We start from the raw sequence: 24,061 nt of genomic DNA on the forward strand, positions 1-24,061 counted from the left end.
GTTAACTGTGCTTCCATCCAGAGAGCAAGCGAGCGCGCAGGCATACACACGCTACCACGCGTATAGCTACAATACTGTAGCATGAAGGGTCGTTTACAGGATCTGCACATCCTGATATAGCTACAAGGAGCATACATTATAGTACTGGAGCACTGAATCAATTAACCCTCTCTGGCTCTTTTCCAGCCAAACCCTCACTCATTTACTTCCCTGCTTTTCAAGCACTGGAGCTGGATACGCTGGAATGAGTCAATCAACAAACAAGGGTGGCAGCAGACTGCGAGCTTTGCTAATAAACAAAGAGAAAACTGCACATAGACTCTGCTAATCACTTAAGTAAAATTGTCAAAAGAATGGAAGAGAAAGGACAGCAAAAAAGAATACAACCTTATTTCTATCTTTTTTTTAAATGTGGCAAGAATGATTCTTCTCCTCCGTTCAAGAGTTGGAGAAAATACCTAGGTAAGAAATACAGTTTTTCCAAAATAGAAATTCTTAATCTTGATGTTAGAGGAAGCATAAGTGCTCAACAAAAGCACACAAAGAGACAAGCTTTAGAAAAAATTATAAAAACCAAAACCAAATGAACAACTTGTTTTCCAGAAAGTAGTGAAAAATCTTATCTTAAAATCCACCATGTGATGAAAAAGAAAATTACAAAGTATCTTCCTGGATGCAAAGTGAACTCTACTAAATTGCACGAGAAAGAGGTAAGGCTTTCTTCACTTGAAAACTGCAACACATGAAATCTTCTCAGTATTTGTTCAGCTTAATGCCGTGACAGCTGTTTTAGTCTCTGCTTGAAGGGGGAAATGTAAGCGTTAAGTCTTCAGCAGAGTTGAGAGAGACAGAGAGAGAGAGAGAAGGCTGTGCTTAATAAAAGCCCTGCTCAGATTACAAAAACAAGCGGTTTACTCACCCCCCCTTCAAGTAATCGGTAAATTTAGATGTCTCAGTTCCATAAATCTTTACAGTCCCCTTGAGACTGTCACCAATGTTTTATTGTCTACAGCTTCCTGACCCTCACCTGATAAATTAGGAACTGTAGACATTAAAACGGAAACCTCATACATCATTTCTGAAGATATTTTTGGGGTGACCCTCTGTGGAGAAATAGGATTCTTAATAAGGGGAAATATGGGAACTGCCGTCTGCCTACGCATACGCTGCTGGAGACTAGACACTCGGGAGAGGAGGAGTTGCATATACACAACGCGAGCATCTGCCTTTGCATCAGTTTGTACTTACAGTGTATGTAGATTTGCTCTTTGTATCTAAAGGGAACCATTTGGCATCCAAATTCATCTATCAGTTTTTACTGCTGTAGAAGGAAGCAAAAAAAAAAAAAAGGGGGGGGAAGCTAATGCACTGCTTACTTTTCACAGCTATTGAACTGTCTCCTATAATCTTCTGAAACCTGAACCTCGCTATAAAGGGGAGACCAGACCACTGAACCCTACCAAGCAGAGATGGACACAAAACAGGACTTTCATTTTTAAGACCTAATTGCGCCCAGCAAGGCACAGGATAAAAAAATTGGATACCGGCTCGGACATGGTTACAATATCTCAAAATAGCAGATGACCAGTTCACCATACTGACCATGCTGGCCTTTCTTCAGGACCATCCTGGACCAGAGAGGAAGAGTGAACTCTTACACCGTACACAATTCCTGCGCAAAATACAGCTCCTGAACACATTTCACTGGACACAAAAATGTCCTATCCTTTACATTCCTTGAATGGGTCTGGAGTTGGCAATGGATCTTTGTCGCCTCTCTCAGTAACAGGAGAACCCAAGCAGGACTACTCAAGCGACGAACAAGGAAACAAAGTGCATTGGGCAGCTTTACTGATCCTCCTGGTGATAATCCCCACCATTGGGGGGAACATACTTGTCATACTGGCGGTGTCTCTAGAGAAAAAGTTGCAATATGCTACCAACTACTTTTTGATGTCCTTGGCAGTGGCAGATTTGCTTGTGGGTCTGTTTGTGATGCCGATTGCCCTTCTCATAATATTATTTGGTAAGTACAGCGCATTTGTTTCATCAGGCTAGCATATGGGGTACAATTTGGGGAGGTCTAATTCAAACAGAAAAACTGTTTGCTTTCCACCATTACAATTTTAAAAATCATTTGGATGAGGGCTGCTAAATCTTCTTTCCCTTCTCACCTTAATATAGCTTAATGTCTTTATGGGAAGTATACCCACTGTGGATATTCTTTCCTTTGAAACAAACCATTCAAAAATCACCTGAGACTTAGAACTGATACTAAATTGGAGCTGGACATGAAAATTACATTTTGTACAGTGTAATATTATTTTTAACAACATCAGCACAATATCAGCACAATCTGTTCCATTGGATATTACATTAATTGCAGGCAGTCTTCTCTTAAAAAACATGAAACAAAGACTAGGTATCTGTTCGGTACACTTGAACAGGTTTTGAACTTTCTAGGAGTCAGGCACCTGATTTTACCTTAGTATTGACTCCAAGCTCCACGAGCAGTCAGAGATGGTCCCTGGTACCATCAGTGAAAACAAACGTTTACCAGTACCAGTTTCAGAGAAACTGATTTTCTCCCACCCTGGGGAAAGCGGCAGGTTCGTAAAGCGTCCCAAAAAATTAACTCACCTGTCAAGCCAAGGAAGCCTCAGTCCATGTACCTAATCTTTGAGATTCAGATTTATCATTTACTCTGGTTCATATGGAATAAAATAGGTATTTTTTACATGAACGTACACTGGGTGTGACATTTTCTTTCTGGTTGGTCATTACAGAACAAGCATGAATTTTTCATATTCTCTCATGCCCAGCTTTATTTCAGATATAGCCAAAGGCCTCGTTAATAATAAAAATAAAACTACTAACCATACAAAGTACTAGTATTGGACTAGCAATCAATACAAAGGGAAGGCAGGTTCTGCATTTTGTGGTGGTGTTTTTTGGTGGTGGTGGAGTTTTTTTGTTTTGGGTTTTTTTAATTATTTTCATTTTGCTAGACTAATAAATCTTGTCTTTTTAACTTTATAAAGAGAGTATTGCTCCTTAATCTCTCAATTAATCCAGTGCTAAGCCCTGGTTACAACAGTTTAAAGCATGCTAGGAATCTTAATTTGAAAGTCAAACAAAAGCATCTTTCATGTTGCAGGAAATTTACAAGAAAGTAGCAAAATTAGTTCTAATTAACTAAGTAAGACTGCGACCAGCCTTTCACATAGCAGTGGTTAAAACTGAAGTTTCTTGCACCCAAGTCTCTCTTTGGCAGCTGCCCAGAAAAACTGCTTTGCCTCTTCACCGACTGGGAGAAGATGCTGAGGTGTTTATAGAAGTTCAAAGCATGAGCAAAACATGAGGAGTTACTGGAATGAAGCTAGAACAGACATTTAAATATATAACAAGTCTAAATCTTGAAGCTACATTAGCCAGATAACTACTTGAACACAGAATAATCACTGATAGCCAGAGAGACAATTAAATCGAGCCTCCTGGCACTTCCACACAGGAATGTTTCCATAATAATGAAATAGCTGGGTGCAGCTTCTAGATACAGAATACAAATATTATGCTTCCGATTTGGGACTGATATCTAATTACGTGGAAATTATATGAAGGAAAAGGTGTGAACTGAAGTGCAGTCACATTAAATGATCCTGACTGTAAAAACTGATGTGTCACAGAGCGTTACAATTCAAAACCTACTACAGACATTGGCTCCACGCCCTGACAGTATGCTTACAGAAAAATCTTCAGAAATAAACTGTCTCTGTAATAAAGAGCTGCCCCTTGAATAAATAAATAAATAAATCTGTAACTCACTCGCAGGTATAATACCATGAGCAGCAGATTATTTATTCTCAGCAGAGTGACCAAAATGTACTCTGGTACAAATATACACTGCAATTTTAATTTAGGAGTGCGAGTGTCAGAGTATACAAACAGTTCATTGCTTTTCTTGCTTGCTAAATTCTCACTTCTTCCAAAAAAAGGAGGGCATGTTAGGAAATAATCGCATTCTCCGAAATCTAGCTTTCAAAAGAGTTATCCAAATTTCTAACACTCAGAACTACTGAAGGAAAGCAAAAATGTTGCTCTTCATCAGGTAGTGAAATGAGCAAATAAACTTGAGAGATCCTCCCATTTGCAAAGCCTGCAGCAAGAAGAAGTCTGTTGTCCACAGCTTGGTGGGCAATGGGTTACCTGGAGACAGTGCGTGTACCATCTTTTGAAATATATTCTCTATTCCTGATATTCATCCACTTAAAAATCAGAAGGTAATGCTGATCGTCCTAGGCTGCAAACCATTATCTTTAAAATGTTAATTTTAAAATCACAAGCAATCGCCATCTTAATCTTCATTACTGATGATGAACCACAGCAAATCTTCCCTTCTTGCTTGTGCAAACTACCAGAGAAAACTGCTTTAATTGAAGGCTACTTTCCAAAATCTCAAATCTAAAGATAAGTAAGAAAACAAAGGTTTATTCCTCAGAAAGCAACTCCAATTAAAAAAAAAAAATTACTTTGGATAAACTCAAAAAACTACATGACAGTGAACAACTACTGTTGAAGCTATAATTGTAGCAGAGAAATAAAGGCAGGCAGCCACGGGGGTGAAACAGCAAGACAGCAGCCTGGAAAAGCCAGGCCTATGCAGTCCATGAAGCTGAACACTGACACAAGGGTGAACACCGCATACGCAGGCTACAGACACACGCACACCAATTTGAAGACTGAAGCCTAAGCTTAAGTCAGCTAGTGATTAAAAATATCCAATTTCCATCTCAGTAAAAGCATCATTATCCAACAGCAACAAAATCCTTAACAGGCAACACGTTTCAGTAGCCCTTATAGCAGAAGAACAAACGGTTTCCACGTCTATATAAAGATCTCTCTCAATCATGCTTATACATGTACACAAGCAGAGCTTTCAAAAAACCTTTTGGCTTACAGCAAGAGCAGCTTTTCTATACTGTACTTTGTTTTAAGGATTACACATTTCCAAAGTATTTCCTATAAATAAAGCTTTTCTTAAATAAAGATTAATCAAGGGTAGGCAGTTGTAGTAAAAGGTCATCTTACTTCTCTTAAGGTACAAGACAAATCTTAAAACATGTATTTTGTCTTGTATTGACTCAAAATAAGGAAAATAATCTGCAACAGCAGCACTGCTGCAGTGCTGGGAGGATCCGAGGCAAGGTTTGTAGGAAGGAGGAATATCTTTTTATCTTATACACCTGACAACTGGAGAAACCAGGTAGGTTTTCAGGCAGGCACGTTTGTCAGGTAACCTACGCATTTAAAAAAAAAAAAAAAAATTAAAAAATCCAATCCACTAGCTTGCTTAAATCAGCATTTCAACTCCCAAGGAAAAAGAAGGTGGAGAATCTCAGTCAGCCCAGTAAATGCTCTGGTCTGCTCCCAACAGTGTGGATCTATACTAGGAGAATCAGAACTTGTAACAATCCAAACTAAGCATGACCTGCTATTGGCTTCGCATCACCACTTGGCAGGCCATACTCATTTTACGTTCAGTCTGATTTATAACGCAGGACAACAAACAAGCAGGTCACTGTCATGTTCAAGGGTCAGAGATGCTTTCTGAGTCCTGAGGGGAAATTAATATTCCATCTTTTCCCTACTCCCAAACTGACAGAATAGGCCAGCAGTGATACACACCACCACCACCACCAGGAAAGCACAAAACCTCAGCCCGGAGCATTCCCTCAAACACTAGGCACAGAGCTTCTAACACAGGTGTAACCAAGAAATCAAAATAAGTAAAAGCAAAATACACCACAGTATGAATCCTAGACAACTATGTGACTCTTCTGGACTTCAAGGTACCAGTTTCACAATATTTGTTTAGTTTAAATAATAACCATATTCTTCAATTCTTTGTTTTGTTTAAGTAATAACCGTATTCTTCAGTTCTTATCAGCTAGTACATTTAAAGTCTACTCTGATTTTGTTTGGATAAAAAACATCATCTCATACACGCTAATATAATAGTACATAATGCTGTAATAATGAATATGATAACTTACTGCCTTCTGCACCCAGTTCAAAACAAGACAAAAATAAAAAAAGACAAAGCTATCTCTGTTCAGTTGCACTTACCAACTAACAAAAGCTCTTACAACTCATAAAAACATACAAGGTTGCTTTGTATCAGATAGTTGTTTAAATGCATCTATATTTAGAAGAAGGAAAAGAGCTTTTTGTTGCAAAATATTTGAGGGTTTTCTTCTGCAAAGAGTAAATTAACTACAAAAGGAAAGAATTTATCACACTGCAATTCTCCAGAAAGCAAAGCAGTTATAATCCACGGAGCAGCATGTAAGTACTCTCCAACAGAAGTATTAGCTGCTCACTTGAAATCCCGCTGTGTTATCTGCCATCCTTCAAGATGTAGAATACACTTTCCATTGTTCACATTTTATCTGAACTAATCCTTCATCACAGAGTCAAAAGAAGTAGTCTTATTTTTCTGGAGTGAGCAAAAACATTTAAAGCCCATCAAATCAATTATTTCTTTTAACTGTATTCTTTTTTTTTTCCCCCAGCTGGTTATATGAGCCACAAGATATTTTTGTTTTCCTTTTTTTTCTTCAGAAAGGCACCATACCTTACTGCCAGCTAAAAGTGTAGATAGAAAAATTAAATATGAGTAAGGATTTCATAATATACTAATTACAACTTTCTCATACCTGCCTGACAGAATAATTTTTGAAGCACAATTTCAACCATGGTATCTATTATAGGAAATATGCAGCTAGATACTAAAATTTACTGGTTGATGATTTGAAAATAGACCACCTCTTACACTGCCTCCATCATCCTCACCTGGAGTCCACTGCTTTGGGGATGGGTGAGGTTCGGCTCAGGGCTCCATCCATCCGTTCTCTTTGTTTAACAGGCAAGGTTTCCCAACATAGGTAATAGTGCAGACAAGTATGTGCTATGTCTGACTTTATAAAATTTTCAGTCCTCTGGAGTTTATAATTCAAGTCAAGGCAGCACCATTATAATTTCCGTCCATCAGGCACATTATGAAAAAACATTTTAATCTCAAACTACTGCAATATTACCACATTGATAAGACTGGGCATTACAATAGTCCAGCTCATTTGGCATTCTCAGCATGCAGATCTATTTATTCAGAGCAAGAAGATTAAAACCAATCTGATTTGTCAGAAATGTCTTTTTTTTTTTTCCCCTTAATCGTCATTCAACGAAGAACTGATTTCTCTGGCAACACTATTAATGTGCCTACTGATTGAGTACAGCTGAATTTTATAAGGAAGGAGAATATATTTACTAGCTCAGCTTCTACCATTAGAAATAGAAAAAGCTTCTGTGTTCACACATTCTTCCCTAGAACTACAGAACATTCTTATAGACAACACTAAGGTGCACCTCAAATTGAACACTGCTAGCACTGGATTGCAATACAAACTACTTGTGAGTGAAAATAAAGCAGTTAAGAAAAAAATAATCATAGTTCCATTAAATTTCATTCAGTTTGGTATTATAAGCATTGATAGGGAAGACCCAGCTCTCAAAAATACAAGCCTTTTGGAAAATCGAACACTACAAAACGTTTATCTTGGACACAATGCAGTTGACAGACCCTATGTTCGCTGTAAAGATTAACATTAAAGACAGGTAACTACTGTAAGAAACAGGATGCCAGACTTAGAATCCAAGCCATCACTCTTGGGGAAAAAAAAAAAAAGACACACATGAAAGCCCTTCAATTTTTATAAAATCATTGCTGAGACAGAAGAGCCCTGCTTTGCCACATTAGTGCTCAACTGTATCTGGTCAAGTGACACAGTAAACTCATTTTAAAACTGTGTGAACTAGATTCTTCAAGATCACCACTAAGATTCAACCATGGTTCTGCAATGATTGACTAATACATTGGTTATGACCCATTGTCTCCTCCATTTAACACAACCTTGAATCATAGAACTATCAAGGAGATATAGCTGAAAATAATCATTTAACTGCAGAGCGCAAGGACCAAGCACAGTCATGGCCTATTTTTTAAAAACTTTTTTATCCAGAGTCCTTGCCACAAAGAGCTTATGATCTAAAAAGGACAAAAAGACAGGGAAAGGCTTATAATACACAAACAGCCTGATCAATATGATGGCAGCAACCATGTCAGTTAGGAGCTAACTAAAATGTAAGACAGAATCCAGCTGAGGCAGTGGCAAAGCTTGGTTCCTGTAGTATTATGAACTTCTCAAAGGTACTGATGCCAAGGGAAAACCACATACTGAAAACTCTCAAAAAGCTTAGATTCTAATGAGTTTTCTGTTCTCTTTCAGACAATGCCTGGCCTTTTCCAACTGCCTTGTGTCCTATCTGGCTGTTCCTTGATGTCCTCTTTTCCACAGCTTCCATCATGCACCTCTGTGCCATCTCACTAGACCGCTATATTGCGATTAAAAAGCCAATCCAGGCTAGTCAGTACAATTCATGGGCTACAACAATCATCAAAATCATCGTGGTTTGGCTCATTTCAATAGGTACGTGAAATTCAGAGACTGGAAAAGGAATGCAGAAGCTTTATGTCCAAAACAATAGGTGAAAGCTAGGCAAAATGGAAAATTTGGCCAAGTACTTGATCAGGAGACCCTAACACCTGGGCTGGCCTAAGTCCACCTCTTGGATCATACATAGCTACATCATAAAAATCTGCCTGAACCACTGCTCCTTATCAGGCTTACCAGAAAGGGCAAGGATTGAGTAGGGATAATCACTCTTCTTCATGGTCCTAGAAGTCCAAAAATCAGAAGACAACACCTGCACGCATAGCATGCCTCCTGGGAAAGCAAGATTTCATGTTCCTGTGGTAGTATATTCTGTCCCAAACACAATTTTAAGCCTTGAGTAGATGCTGCTAAAATCTGTGCCTTACAATTGTCCCATGAAGCAAGTAAAAAAAAAAAAAAAAAAGGTTAATTACTTACATCAAATATTGAAAGATAAATGAGTGGCTGGTAACATTCACACTGAAGACTGAGATGCACTGGTGATATAACATATAGAAAGGCTAACTTCTAAGCAAAAAAAACCAAACAAAAAACCTAAAACCCTGAACAGTTTATATTAAGGATGCCAATGTCTGAACTTTTATGATATTAGTACGTCTGTGATATGCATGTGGCACCTCACCTGTCTTTAATGCTTAAAAAAATAAATCTGTTAAATGAGCTAAGGAGGTGAAAACATTTAATTCAAATAACAATGTGCGCTGCAGGCAGCAATAGGCATAGTGCTGTATGCTCTGTGTGCAAGAGAAAGAACAAAATTATTCTGCATTATTAAGGCCAATGATGCACAGGAGAATGGGTACATTCACCTTCTTGGCTGAGGCACACATGCCTAAACCCAAAAATTCCAACTTGAAAAAAATTCTGGAAGAGCTGTGATGACAGGAGAAAAGATACTATCTCTATTTTATCACAAAAAAAGGAAACAGTTAGCATGACAAGACACTTACAAGTTGACCTTTTAATGCCTGATTTATTGTTATTAATCAGTGCTGGACTTTTTCATTTGTTTTTTATCTAACACAAAAGTGCTCTGCAGCTGAGCCAGGGTCCTCCAAATCAAAGGTTAATTTGGTTCAATCCTCATTTTAAACGTTTGCTGTATCTGAAGGTGTGCCTCTTATTAAGAAAGGGATCAAGTGGCTGAAGGGTAAACCATTTTGCTCTTGCTGCCTTCAACCAACTTCAGTAAGCAGAGTAGCAGAGGAATACAGTAAATCCCTAGATCTCATTAAGCAGTATCAGGAAACATAGCACAAATAACCTTCACCAGACAGCAAGGAACCTGCTGTTTTTGTTGTAATGTCAGACTGCTGGCAAATGAAGTGCTGACTGTAATTTAGTGGTTATAAAAAAATCATTTAAAAGACAAGACTGCTAACATTTTTTTTTAAACGAGTGGTGAATTACAGAGCTAGCTAGCCTCATTTAAACACTCTTAAATATGCAAGAGACTTTAAACAACAAATCCATCTCAAACACAGACTGCATAATTCTGGTATCTATTTAACTACTTGTACATACGAAAGTCAAGCAGGGTGAAAAAAATCAGCTGTGTCCAGTCACTTGATATCGTTAAGGTAAGAGGGAAAGACAAGTTTTAGGTATTTACAGAACTGCCCTTCAAAAAGTGCAAAGATTACCCCAGGGAAAAAGAAAAAGCAGATGGCATTAGGGAAATACATTTCACTGGAGGAAAAGCCATACTAATTCTAACAACTAGAGTCAAAGCAATTCATGTGTTTTACACTTGAGAAGTTGGCAACTTTAGCGCTTCCTCAATCACTAAGGGTTAGGCCCAATCTCCCTAGAAAGGGCACTCTGTTAAAGCTAAGCTTGCCAAGTCTCACAAAGTACTATTTTCCAATTACCCATGCGATGCTCTGAACAATTCATGTCCTCTCCGTCACCCTATGCCTACTCCACAGCTCAGGAACTATCTTTCTTTAGAGACCCTGAGGCTTGAGGCCCAAAAAAGAGATTGCAAGCGATTACCATATGCTGAAGTACTTGGTTTTTCTCCTGTAGGCATTGCTATTCCGATTCCTATCAGAGGCATCGAAGATGGAAATGGCGATTCTACAAACATCACGTGTGTCCTGATGCCTGATCGTTTTCATGACTTCATTCTCTACGGATCAGTGGCCGCATTCTTCATTCCCCTCGCTATCATGGTAGTCACTTATTTTCTGACAATCCAAGTGCTACGCAAGAAGGCCTACTTGATCAACAAGCCACCTCAGCGTTTCACTTGGTCAACAGTGTCCACAGTATTTCAGCGTGACACAACACCTGCCTCCTCACCAGAAAAGGTGGCCATGCTAAATGGCTCCAGAAATGACAAGACTTTGTCCAATGACATGTCTATCTGCAGAACATCTACGATTGGGAGGAAGTCCATGCAAACGATAACCAACGAACAAAGAGCGTCAAAAGTTCTGGGGATTGTATTTTTTCTTTTCTTGTTGATGTGGTGCCCATTCTTCATAACAAACATAAGTTCAGTTCTGTGCAGCTCCTGCAACAAGGAGGTTTTTCAAAAGCTTATGGAGATATTTGTTTGGATAGGATATGTATCCTCAGGAGTGAACCCTCTTGTCTATACACTCTTCAACAAAACATTTAGGGAGGCTTTCAGCAGGTATATCACTTGCAACTATAGGACCACAAAGCCTATCAAGGCCCTTCGTTCCAGCAGGATCTCTTTCAGAAGCTCTGTGGCAGAAAATTCCAAGCTCTTTGTCATGCATGGGATGAGAAATGGGATTAACCCCATTATGTACCAGAGCCCAATGAGGCTGAGGAGCTCACCCATCCAAGCGTCATCGGCCATTCTGCTGGATACATTGCTGCTCACAGAGAATGAAGTTGATAAAACAGAAGAACAAGTCAGCTATGTATAGTGGAATGGCAGACATGTCCGTATCATAGTATTACTGTATGTGTTATTCTAGGTAACTGTGCTGTAAGAGGATATAAATACTACTGTTTTCTGTTATTTATGCAAGCAATATCTTATAAATTTATATTAATTCGTCTCCTCCAAAGTCTCCTCTACTTTAACTCCAACCCCATGGTGGCAACCACAACTTCATTCCATGATAAATGACTAATGAAGAACTGTAGTCTACAGGAGGAGGGAAATAAATAAAAGCTAAATCAGTTTGAGTATCTGACTTCAGTTCTCATCATCTTCAGTCTCTTCAAAGTACATTTTTATAAGAAAAGCATCTCTGTACAAACACTACTTTAACATTCATTCTGGCAAGACAGAACACTCTGTAGGTTGATGCTCTACGATGAAATTAGCAGGGGAATACAAACTTGCTGGTTTTAATTTAAATCCACCTTTACGCTGTACAAACAAAACAGCACACAAGCTCACTGCATTGCCTCCTCCAGATACGTTCCTCTGCTGAGGCCACGTATCCAAGTACGAGCTTTTCTTGTTCTCTGAGGGTACATATATCACAAGCAGAATCACTCACTCCAGAGACCAAAAGCTGTACATGCCCATTCCACAAGGGGTAAAACGGGTTCTTAGCAGGTGAGAAAAAAATTCCATATGCTGACATTATCCCTTTGTGGTTTTAATGTAGGGGTGAGCAGAATCTCTTACCGACCTGAATTTCTTCTCCATTACTCTCACAGACACATAAGCCTGGTATTGTCAGATTTGTCACAGAAAACTGCCCTTTGTTCCTTTCATACTAAGAAAATGAGAGCGTTTAACCAAAATAGGACAACACCTCATCAATGATCATGAGTAAAACTGGACCGGCAGTGCCTGGAACATCCCTTTAATTTATATGAACAAACTTCCTTTTTATGATCATTGGAACTTCAGTGAAAGCTTTCCCTCATGCAATATAGTTCACACGAAGTAGAAAAATCTCAGATAGAGTACCTATTTCACTTGAAAATAGAGCAAGTGTTTAAGACACAGCAGAGACAACAGTACTATCTAGACCTGCAAGTATTCGCAGTTTAGCTTAGCTCAAAATAATTTCATTGGACTGATGGCATAAGATTACAGGTCCTAATCTGCAGTCTCTCAAACATGCTCAAGCCTTCCATCAGAACACAAAATTCACGGAAAGAATCGCTCCTCACAATCTGTAAAAGCTACCAGAGTCTATCATCTGGGAAATCAGGAGCTTCTGACAGCTCCAGACTATCTCTCTTTGGGAAGGGAAATCGGATTTCCCCAAACTACTGGAGTTCTTACAGTAAGCAGCCAGCTCACCATGGTCGTTTTTTTTATAGTTTCCATTTACAGTAAAATTTTCAGCTTGGGCTTTGTTTTCATTTTTAATGTTTTCAGTACTCTTTAGTTACACACTACAATTATGTACAGCAAAAGGCTTAGGTTTTTTCATCTGCAGAACAGAAAGTACTAAAGATAACATGTCCTTCCAACATTTATTTATATATATTTAATTTAAAACATATGCAAGTTCGAAACAGAGCCTAACGTAACAACTGCTAGGGTTCCAGGAGAAAGTATTAAAAACACTTCTGCGGTACTTACAGTAATTTGTCTCCTTCCTCTCCTTCTTGGTGATAGTCACTAGCCACTTAAGTTAGAATAAGCTCTAACTGCTCTTACTCCTCTTTTGTTAATCAAAATTTGTTTAAAAGGATCCTGTAGTTAAAAGCCAGAATTGATGGATTGCTATAGCTGTGAAAGATGCCTACATCTAAAAATACTTGAGAATCAATTTAATAAGACCTAGATTACTTTGAAGCTCAAGGGGGGAGGGAGTAGGAATAGAACAAACCCCAAAACTCCCAAAATTTCCAGGCATGTGGCTGAAAACATCACACACTAGTGTCTCATTTAACCTAAAGCAGGTGTTCTGGAACCAGGTAAAAGTGAAATCACATCCATGCACAGAGTGATCACAGCAAAAAAAATTAAAAGCATCACTTGCAATGCGGGAATCAGCCTTCATGAGGAGTAACATCAAGAGGCAGATGGGCACAGCACCATTCTTGAGGGGTTATTTCCCAGCAGCCAGAGAGCCAGAAGCAGTCATCTTTGAAAACTCTCTTGCTACTTAAATAAATCCATGCTGACTGAACAAAAACCGTTCATACAGCAGGTAGCAATCATCTACTTTCAGCAACAAATTAAATTTTCCCTTTCCAGCAGAAGCACAGCTGGCTCACAGCATCTGGAAAGAGCAAGAGGTAACTTAGTTCTCTTCTGTGTGACCCTGTTCTTGTACAACTGTCAGTCTGCAATGAGCAATGACATGAGGAGTAATTTGCCCCAAGTGTCCCACAGAGAACGATTCCAAGGTCTCTTCGTAATCAGTGGTTAGACTCCACCAACAGGAAACAATCCTTGAAAAAGTCTCACCCAGCAAAGATGTATTTTGTCAAGCCAGCATATACATTTCTCAATTTTAGTAACCATAAATAGAAGCTCAACATGTTCCAGTTACTGAATTTAGTCAGCAACAATAAACTTCAATCAAAAGGACTAGTGACTAATCAAAAATCCAGTCTTCCTACAGAGAAAGGAAGTTTCTCCATAGACAGAAACACATCATCAAGAAAACATGCACATCCCACTTAACACACTTAGCATAAAAAGAAATTGCTTGTCCACTGACAAAGCAAACAAGCTAAAAATTCAGGTAAGAGTCTGGGAAAGCATAAGGACAGAGGGAGAAGAAAGATGAAGAGAAGATGCAGAACTATGAAATAAAAAGACAACATAACAGACGACAGAGATCTTGTTTTAGCAACTGTATCTACAAGAACAGATTTGAACAAAGACATTGCCTTCATTAGCAAGGCATGATTGAAAATAAGAGAGTCACTGCAAGCTACTGTAAGAAAGCACAAGTTTGTTGTATGGTAACTAAGGACAACACTGCTCATGCGATACTGACAAGCGAGATAGGAGGCTCAGGACTCCCTCCACAAGCATCATCTTTAAGTAACACAAATATATAAAATATATTTTTACATGCTGGCTGTGAAGTGAGAGTATTTTTATAGCTTCCAGGTTCCTTCATAAAGATAGCAGCCTAAATAATAATTGATAAAAGGTTTGCAGTCACTTGCTAGCAGAACACAAGACCTTTTTACAGGAGAAAGGGGTCACACACTTCCCATTTAACCAAAAAAAGACATTCCTTTCTTTGGAATGAAATGCTCTCAATTCTTTCAGAATCTGGCCCATGCCAAACCAACCACCTGGCCAGCTCTATGGCCTCTATATACTACATAAAATAATAAATTACCTAGTTCAACTTTCCTCATTATCACAGAAACTTTTATCTGGCATATTTAATTTCTTTTTAAACTACTAGAGAAGCAAGACAGACAAAAGTTAAAGCTGATGTACAGCATACAAGCACTATGGGAAGAAATATTTTTAGAAGAACAATGGACAAGTATGGGTTTTTTTTGTTGTTTAATCATTTAAAATACATTAGGAGATATTTAGTCAGTGTTCTGGCTGCCTATCTAATTAAAAATTACAGCACAGACATGGACATAAGGACTACCTATAAATATGTTCACCTCAGCAGTCTTGCAGAGAGGAAAATAATGGAGTTTGAAGCCTAACAGAATGAGTGCCTTGAAATGCAGATAAAGGGAATACCTTAAAAAAAAACCCAAACAAAACAACAAAAAACCTCAGACAAAACCAAACAAAAACAAACAAAATCCCAACCTTTAAGCCACCCTAAGAAATAGAGAAGCAAGAAATTCAGCTAATCTCAACTGTGGTGATACAAAACACATTTCGTGAAGCCAGTCCCAAACCATTTGTGGTTCTGCAAGTTAGTTCAGATTCTATCAGAAAACTTTTAGGCAGCCAGAAAAATTAATTCATCACTTATCTTGTATTCTCCAAGTGTAAAACTCTTCCTAACATCACCGCACCTGGCCATACTAGTATCAATTGTCAAATGCATCAAAATACAGTTAAAAAATCCAGCGTTAAGCAGAAGTGAAGGCACTGAGAAGAGAGACTGATGCTATAAAGCTGGTCACTAACATACTAGAGGGACACTGATTTTTATGGTGCTTCAGAGAAAATGTCATTTTCCTACACCATTTTCTAATTGTGGAAAAATCCACAGCACTGCAAGCTGGTATGAGAAAGCAAAAGCATTACTCCCCTAAATCTTTTTCTAGGCTGTCATATGTAACATCAGCCTTAAAAGGTAAAGTAATGCAAGCACAGTAAACCTCGTAAAGGCATACTGAACAACCTGGGACACTGGAGCCCAAAGAGGCAGGATGCTCTCCAGAGCTCTTCTCGCTCTTTGCCTTGCAAGCTGGAGCCAGGAGTCCCAGAGTTCTGGCCAGTTCTCAGGACTGACTTAACATTACCATGAAGCATTAGATTTCTTTCAGCAAATTGGTAAAGATGCCTACATACAACTGCTAACAAGCACTCCTTTGTTTCACTTCCCCTTTGGCTCTCTAGGTAACCATCAACATGGCAAAAACAACAGTCGGGAGAGAAGTAACTTCCATATTTTTGCTTTGCCTTTTCACACCACGGTGTTTACTGTCCGTGTCCATTCCCATGAGACACACTGTTTTCTCCAGTTGCAAAGAAAGGCTTTTGCCCTGCAGAACAGGAAAGGAAGCTTTTTCATTTTTAAATGAGAAGCTAGTTACAAAAATAGGAAAGATGGCTTGCTGAAACGTCCATTTTTACTCTTATTTTTAATAATTCGTGTCAAACCCTATTTGTCTAGCCATACCTAGGATTCCTTGCAATCCAGGTATATTGAGGTCCTTTCCAACCTCTGAAAAACAACATCATGCTTTTAAAAATTAGGAGCTTCTTGCTCTCTGAAGGATCCTCTTTACAAATACTCTAGACAGGTGATAGCAACTAATTTTCAAATTCATTAAACCCTGCACAACAAATGAGCCTTTTATTCTGGAATATGCACATCAATATTCCCTAATAAAATCTAACAGGAAGTTTTTGCCATAAAAAATAATTCATCAACTTCATTTAATGGCTCAAAGAATCTCAGCATTTTTGATGACTTAATTTGAAACTTCAGTTGCTGAACAGTAGTTTTAAAGCAAATTCAAGGATTTGGTCAAACAACCAATTTAGTTATAAATCACACTGCTTGAAATGTTTAGTTACTCGGTTAAAAAGCCTTAGTGTGTATAATATGAGAAACTGAAAATACTTTTCTGGAATTAGAGGTGGGGAGGGAACATACTAGACTGGTTTCTCTCCCTCTTCTCATGCACACTGTGATTTAGTGATCTGAAAATCTTTATATATAAGCTCATAGGCTTATTATAGGCACTGTAGGCAGTATTTTTAGGCCCTAAGGAGCAAATGGCTTCCTGAAGGAATACTTTTGAGTTTTCAGCAGGGTACAAGCTAGGCTGAAGAAACTATCTCAGATTTAAACCAAACATATTAATTTACTTATCTGTGTAGACATTCCAGTTTACAGTAGAAAGTTAAAACACTTGCTGAGATTTTCAAAAGCTGTCAAGTGATATAAGGCTCTAAGCCCTATTTTCCAAAGTAAAATCTCATAGAATCATAGAATCATTTAGGTTGGAAAAGACCTTTAAGATCATCGAGTCCAACCTTTACCCTAACACTGCCAAATCCACCACTAAACCACGTCCTTAAGCACCATGTCTACAGGTCTTTTAAATACCTCCAGGGATGGTGACTCCACCACTTCCCTGGGCAGCCTGTTCCAATGCTTGACAACCCTTTTGGTGAAGAAATTTAGTCTAGAACAAAGATAAAACAATAGCAGGGAAAGAATTAATGCGAGATGTCATAGTGTATTGTTTGAAACAATGAATGTATTTGTGCAATCTGTACAGCTACAATTTTCATTACAAGTTAGGTTAGTTTTGCCAGAGATACCAACAGACTTCTCCAATGCACTACAGTTTGGTCAGTGAAGACACACAGCTGTTTCCAGCTTCAGACCTGCAGATAAAGGCATTTTCAAATTTAAAAAGACTTCAGTGAAAGTCTAAGGCTTCTTCTAATTATAGTAAGATTTCTGTTACTATTAATCTTCCACTGAAAAGGACCCTCATTCTCCTCTCCCAGGAAGACTGAAGACGACAAAGGTAAAACGGGTTGGAGGGTAAATAAAACCCTTTTAATCTTTCCTACGCAAGAATTAACAAGCAGGTATGTTTTACTAAAGTCGTCTTCTTCACAATTAATACACTGAAAAAGTCACTGGTACAGATCACATTAGAGTGACTGTTAGCCTCATACTCAATTACCCAGAAGATCTGCCATCTGCCCATTGGATAAAGGTAGGTTGCAGGAGTTAAAGAAAACAAACTGTCCAAGTCTTCCTGGAACAAAATCCAAGTATCTGATCTGCGTTTGCTTTAAAACAAATATATAGCGTTAAAATATCAAAGGCTATGTAAACACAAAGAATACAAAAGCAGGAAACATTACTATTTCACTTGCATCATCCTAAAATGAAGAACTGAACATAAGGCATGCAGAGTTCTCCATGTTTGGTTAGCCTACACTTATCAGCCGAGACTACATCTTCCTTTCGGGACTCTCTAGAGGCTGCATTGTTCCCTCTCCTGCCCTTAGCCTTTCCCAACAATATTGCACCGAGGCAGAAGCAGCATCCCACAACTTAAGACCTACTTCCCCATGGCTCTTACTCCCCTGGACTTGACAACTGCTATGAGAGCATTAAACCTTTTTAGTTCATGCTTTCAAGCACTACTGCATCCCACACTGAAGCCTCCTTCCTAACCAGATTTGTTATAAGACATCTACCTCCTCATTTCGTATATAAACTAAAGTGTTTAGACTACATAAATCAATCACATCTCACTCTGCAATATAAACAAAGATCAATTCATGATCTAAAGTGGTAAAAAATTAAGATAAAAATAATTCTTTCCATTTTTAAAAAGTAAAACAAATTTATCATGTTTTCCTTCTCATCTTAATAGTCTTAAAAAAAGAAAAAGGCTGACCAGAAGTCACAAGCACCTTAAATGCTGTTTTGCAAGAGCCATGATAAATATTTTATAAACCACTTTAGTAGAAAGAAGGATAAACATCAACAAATAAGGTAAGTTTGCTACCTATGATCACTGGCAAAAGTACCAGGACTGGGAGAACAGAAACACATTACAGTAGCCAAGTCAATACATCACTTCTCTTCTTGCTATTTCACAATACAGCTTCTTGTACAGCCCTGCATCCACATTGCGTTCTCCAAACATTTCAAGCTTTACTCATGCCTCTGTCCCATTTTACAATAACATTTTACTTAAAAGTGTCTCCTGTAAGAGGTGGCCATTTTTAGAAAGAGAGAAGATGTAAGAAGTCTCAGGTTTTTATGCTGTACTATTTTGACTGTCTTGCTAGTTGTGAAGAGGAAGAGAGGAGGAGAGAGTTTTGAAACAATTCTCTTGCACCAGAGCATTTTCTGGTAATTTAAATTAAAATGAAAATGATCAGTCGCAAAATACATAACTAGTGCCTAATTTTTGTAAGGCACTAAGCCGAGAGGGAAAAAAGCCATACCAAGTCCTATAGCCAGCAAGCTGTGCTTTCCATCCCCAGTCTGCAGACCTGGGGACTGCTTCTAAACAGTCAGCAAAAACAGAATTAACAGCACCAACACTGCTGGTCAACAAACTTCAATTCTACATACATGGGTGCCTGGAAAGCTTTAGGGAGTCCAAGAATAGAACAAGGAAGTTAGTTTTGTGCTACATGAACAGGACCCCACAATGTATTCTGCAGCTCAAGCAGTATATACGATTGCTACTGCTGTGTTCCCTAGAGCAACTGGCCTGCAGACGTTCACGCAGCCAGGCAAGCACGCATCCAACATCCAAGTGTGCGACTGCTATAGCAGCATTAACCCCTCCTCCCCTAATCCCTTCAAAACTCTTGCACCACAGCTGATGTTTTGAGCAATGCAGAGAGTCCATCAAGCGTTCCTGACATGACTTACCCTCAAAGTACCACAGGACTTGCTGAGCAAATACAGCTAGTGATCCTGTTGCAGAAGCAAGAATTTCACCAACTTTTCACCTTTGCTCCAGGCAACAAAGGTGACTTTGGAAAAGAATGTAGGAAGAAAACTCCTGAACACTGCTGAAAGTGCATTTTAACATTTTTTAAGTTATCTGAGAAGATAAAAGGTATTGCAGTTACAGAAAAACCCAACTGATACTAATTTAAAGAGAGCCATAACTACAGACTGTTTTCGCTTGATATGTTAAGGAATACAGAAATTGCCTTAAGGAATTACATGCTAAGGAAAGTACTGAATGGTGTAACTGGATAATTTGATATCTTTCATAACACATTAGAAAATTTAATCTTGCAATTCTTAGGCAAAACTTAACAACCTAGACTAGAACATCCTATCTAAACCTTGATTCATGAATTTTGAACAGTGAAGTGGTCACACACATTCTTTTGTAGACTTTTCCAGTAATTAAAAAATGCAAAAAAAATTCTAAAAAGATTTCTGTGCTTTAAAAAAAAGTTAATCTTCAAGTTAATGCAAAACCTTGTTGCTTTAAAAATTAAATGTCATGTTTTATTACATTATTTTCTATCACGTTTTACTCTCTCTCCGTGCTGCTTTCATTAACTCTAGCCATAAAAGCCAAGCTGTGCTATTGAATGTACACAGGGTTGCATGTATGTGCTAGCAAGGAAGACTCACAGAGGTAAACAAGGACAGAAAAGCCTTACAGAATGTTTTGCTATGCAAACGTATTACCTAAAAATAACTGGCTTTGTGCTGTTTATGACACTTTTAGTTCAAATCCAAGAGGAAGAACATTTATTCACAGATAGCTGTAACAAAAGGAGAAAATAAACTAGATATTTATAACACAAAGTACATTTGTGGGCTCTAGCTCTGTCAGGAGCTCTGTCATATTCACCAGTGGTGCTTTGAAGGAAATTACCACCCTCTGACTGTGTAACCTCCACCCTTATATGGATTTCATTATTCCTATAGACGGAACAGACAGAAGCACAAGTCTGTGCATACTCCTGCTGCTGTACTGTACAACCCAGCAGATGAACTCACACCTCCAGCATGTTCAACCCTACAGTAATGGCATGAATTCCCCAAGAAAAATGTAGACCGCGTTAAACAAATTTATTCTGTCAATCCTGACTTCACAGTTCCCTTTCTGGAACCACATACAAAGAACTCAACGAGACCTCTTCTCACAGGAGCTTCAGTCGTGTTCCTTCACCTAAGACGAGATTAATTTCTGGGGCTTAGCTCACTGTGTTACAGACCTGCTCGCCTCCCACAAAACACTTCATTCAAAAGCTCTGTATACCTAGCAGCTGACAGATCACCGACTCTTGCCAGTATTCAATGCTGTACTAGTGGCCTTTAAGACAAGTAAATCCAGTTAGACTTCAGCAAACAACAGTCCTAAGAAAGAGATGTCATTTTAGTCATGAAATCTGACAAACTCACAGCGCACTTGCTCTTTGTGTCTCTGCACACCTGCAGTGTTGAGATGGGCCAGAGCACACAATTAGTGCTAACTAGCAGTTTCAGCAAACAGGAAAGGTGAATGTAAAACCAGCTTCTAGATCCCTACACTGACGGACAATCTTTCTTTCCAGGAATTGAAACACTGCTTTTGGTTTATAATTAGAGAGAGTAATATGTGGGGCCCTCTAAGCAGAAAATCCCTTCCATCGCTGCATGTGAATGCAGGGGTCTGGGCTAGACAAACCAAGGGCTTCCTCCAGAACTGTGTCTTAAAGCAAAACAACTGATCATGTATTTTGTGAAAGTTATCAAGTGAAAAGTGTAATAACTACAACAGCCTAACACAAGCCTTTTGCCTCCAGAAGCCAGTGATAATCAGCTAAAAAGTTTTAGTTCTTTGCTACCAAGTAAGGTGGACACTGGAATTTACAGGAAAATGTTTCTCCCTATTGTGCAAGCAGGTTTTGGACTGTACCCCTCCAGAAAGGGAAGGGAAGAGGCAGGATAAGATCTGAACCACCGCAGAGCAGGTGAAAGAGTCAAAGATGATGTCACTCATTTCCTCATTGCTGGATATGGAGAGAACAGGCCCAGAACTATCTTGCTCCAACAAGATGCCAGCACATGGTAAATGGTTTAGCTCAGAGCCTTGAAAGCTCCTCATTTTGGTAGGAGCTACCAATGTCCAATTATGTTTTGCATTTGTTGAAAAGAAAAATTACACTGAAATCAGAGATCAAAAGTGCTTTGTCACAACCTGTTTGGAAAAAAAGATGCCTGAAACTATGGAAGGCCTGCATGGAATTTTCCTTCTGTACACAGATGCAGAAGCCAGTTAAACAGACCCTTTGGCTTCAGGAGAGACAAAGATCGCTATGCAGCAAGGAATGATCTGTGCTCATTGAAAGCAACAGAGCAGAAGCTCTTGGGAGACGCCTGCTGCCCACAGAGAGAATTCGTTCTGTTTGTAAACTACATTTAATTGCAATCAGAATATGCTTCAGATAAAACAGAATGGAGCAGAGTAGTTTCTACGTGAGGAACAACTTGGTTAATGACAAATTGACTGGTCATATCAGTAACCCAGTTTTTTAACACCAGCTTTAAGCACTTCTTATCCTGCTTTTTAGGATGAATTTACAGACTGCCACTAACCCAAAGAAGATGCGAACAAAGATTTTTAAATTACAGTCCTGGACCCAAGTATGCACTACCTCCTCTCAGACACACTCAAAGGCTGCTGCTTGGCTCAATGCTCAGATTACACAGATTACTGTATTAACAGATGAAGGTGTAGTTCTTGGGGAGCCTTCTAATTCCCCAATATAATAAAAAAACCCCCAAAAAACAAAACCCAAACACCTCTCACCTAAGAGCACTACAGAGCACTAAAAAATACCAGTTCAGCATCAGATTTCACTTTAGAGAACCAAAGCAAACATCATGACATTTTGTGATGGGCTTACATTACCACAACGTAAACCCAGTAACCTGCCAGAGTTTAACAGCGGATACTTGAAAAACAACAAAGACTATTTCGACATCCTTCTCAGGTTATTTTTACCAAAGTCACAACCTCCAGGAACGTTTTCGATAGCAATTAGGCAGACATATTTGTCTGAGTACTGCTGCCTTTAGGAGGCCTGGCACAAGCACTGTATATTTAATTTTTAATTAACTCTCAATCCTGTAAATATTAATTTTTCATTCTGCTTGTCAACTTCATCTGACTCTATTCAGACAATTAAGCTGTAAGTCCGGAAACCTACAGAAAGGCTCATTAAGCATCTGCTGAACATTAAGGAAGGCTTCTAATTCTGAACCAAGTTTTATTCTCTCTCAATTTTTTGACTTTTCAACCTCCGTTCCGTTAGCAATTAAGTCATTTTGTGAAAGCAATAGCGTACACATTTCCTGAAAGTGTAACAGACATCAAACTGGAGACTGTGGAAGTGACCAAGGAAGATACTGTACCTGAACAGAATAAAACCAAGTGACTCAACAGCTGCCCGCCTCACGTCATCATTCACATCACTCACCTACAAAAGGGAAAACAGGACATTCAGAATATAGTTATAACACTCGAGGACTCTGCAACATTTCAGGCCAGGTGTCAGGCACACAAGTTAATCACGAAGACAGGATTATAAAGAAAATTAACAATCATGTTCAGCCTTAGCTGAAACAGCCTCACCCTTGTTCATACACTGAGACTACAAGCCTATCAAAGAGCAGACAGACCTCATCTTTTACAGCTTAAGTTGTTTTTTCCCCAGCCCATCATTACACAGACTATTCACTGCAAACCCATTACCAGCTACTTTAGGATCATGTTCTGTTTTTTAATAGGTTCCTTTTTTGTGATACCACGTTGAATATTCTCTTGCTGAAAGTCTACTTATCCTAATGTCAGAAGACCCTGTTATTTCTACTCATAGTATTAAGGAAAGCTTTCATCACGTCACAATCTCTGATTTGGACCAGAACATTAACACTGTAGACACAAAGCCTGTCAAAGTGATGAGCTTACTCTCTCACCACAAATTTCTTGCTGTGTGCTCCTAAGCCCACAGTACTTACAGCCACATGCAGTAGGCGTCTGATAGCCTTGTTGTTCCCTGAGCCACAGTATGCCATAGCAACAGTGTACATGCCAGAACGACGGAGAATTGGATCCTGGAAGAGAAAGCATCAATATTTAACATCCGTCCAAACAGGGACTCAGTAATTCTGACTTTAAATCTGTTCCACTCTTGGGCCTGGAATCTGCAAACAGGTAGCCTCACTGCTTAATTGTTTACTAGGGATGAGTAACAGGACAATCACCAAGCAGGGTTGTCATTACCAATTTCAAGGGGACAGAAAGTTGCTATGCCACAGGCTGCCAAAGAGAGTACCTGCTATTTAACCACTACTTGATCCTTGAGAATGACCCACCTACAGCGAGCCTCATCTGTTTTTAACCATTACACCCTGTTCTGC

At 38.9% G+C, this 24,061-nt stretch overlaps 2 protein-coding genes across 2 annotated transcripts in view; one reads left to right on the forward strand and one right to left on the reverse strand.

Annotated features, from left to right (window-relative positions):
* PSMD1 (proteasome (prosome, macropain) 26S subunit, non-ATPase, 1) overlaps positions 1 to 24,061 on the reverse strand; it is a 76,899-nt gene that overhangs the window by 35,134 nt on the left and 17,704 nt on the right. The window contains exons 15-16 of the mRNA XM_009323593.1: positions 23,660 to 23,755; positions 23,054 to 23,118 (exon numbers count right to left, since the gene is read on the reverse strand). Of these exons, the coding sequence (XP_009321868.1) occupies positions 23,054 to 23,118; positions 23,660 to 23,755 (161 nt within the window). The remainder of the gene's footprint in view (positions 1 to 23,053; positions 23,119 to 23,659; positions 23,756 to 24,061) is intronic.
* On the forward strand, positions 1,717 to 11,728 carry HTR2B (5-hydroxytryptamine (serotonin) receptor 2B, G protein-coupled). The gene is made up of 3 exons (XM_009323576.1): positions 1,717 to 2,026; positions 8,346 to 8,546; positions 10,602 to 11,728. Exons 1-3 carry the CDS (start codon positions 1,717 to 1,719, stop codon positions 11,474 to 11,476), a joined length of 1,386 nt encoding a protein of 461 aa, XP_009321851.1. The 3' UTR covers positions 11,477 to 11,728.

Source organism: Pygoscelis adeliae, unplaced genomic scaffold (genome assembly GCF_000699105.1).
Source record: "Pygoscelis adeliae isolate BGI_AS28 unplaced genomic scaffold, ASM69910v1 Scaffold245, whole genome shotgun sequence".
Lineage (NCBI taxonomy): Eukaryota > Metazoa > Chordata > Aves > Sphenisciformes > Spheniscidae > Pygoscelis > Pygoscelis adeliae.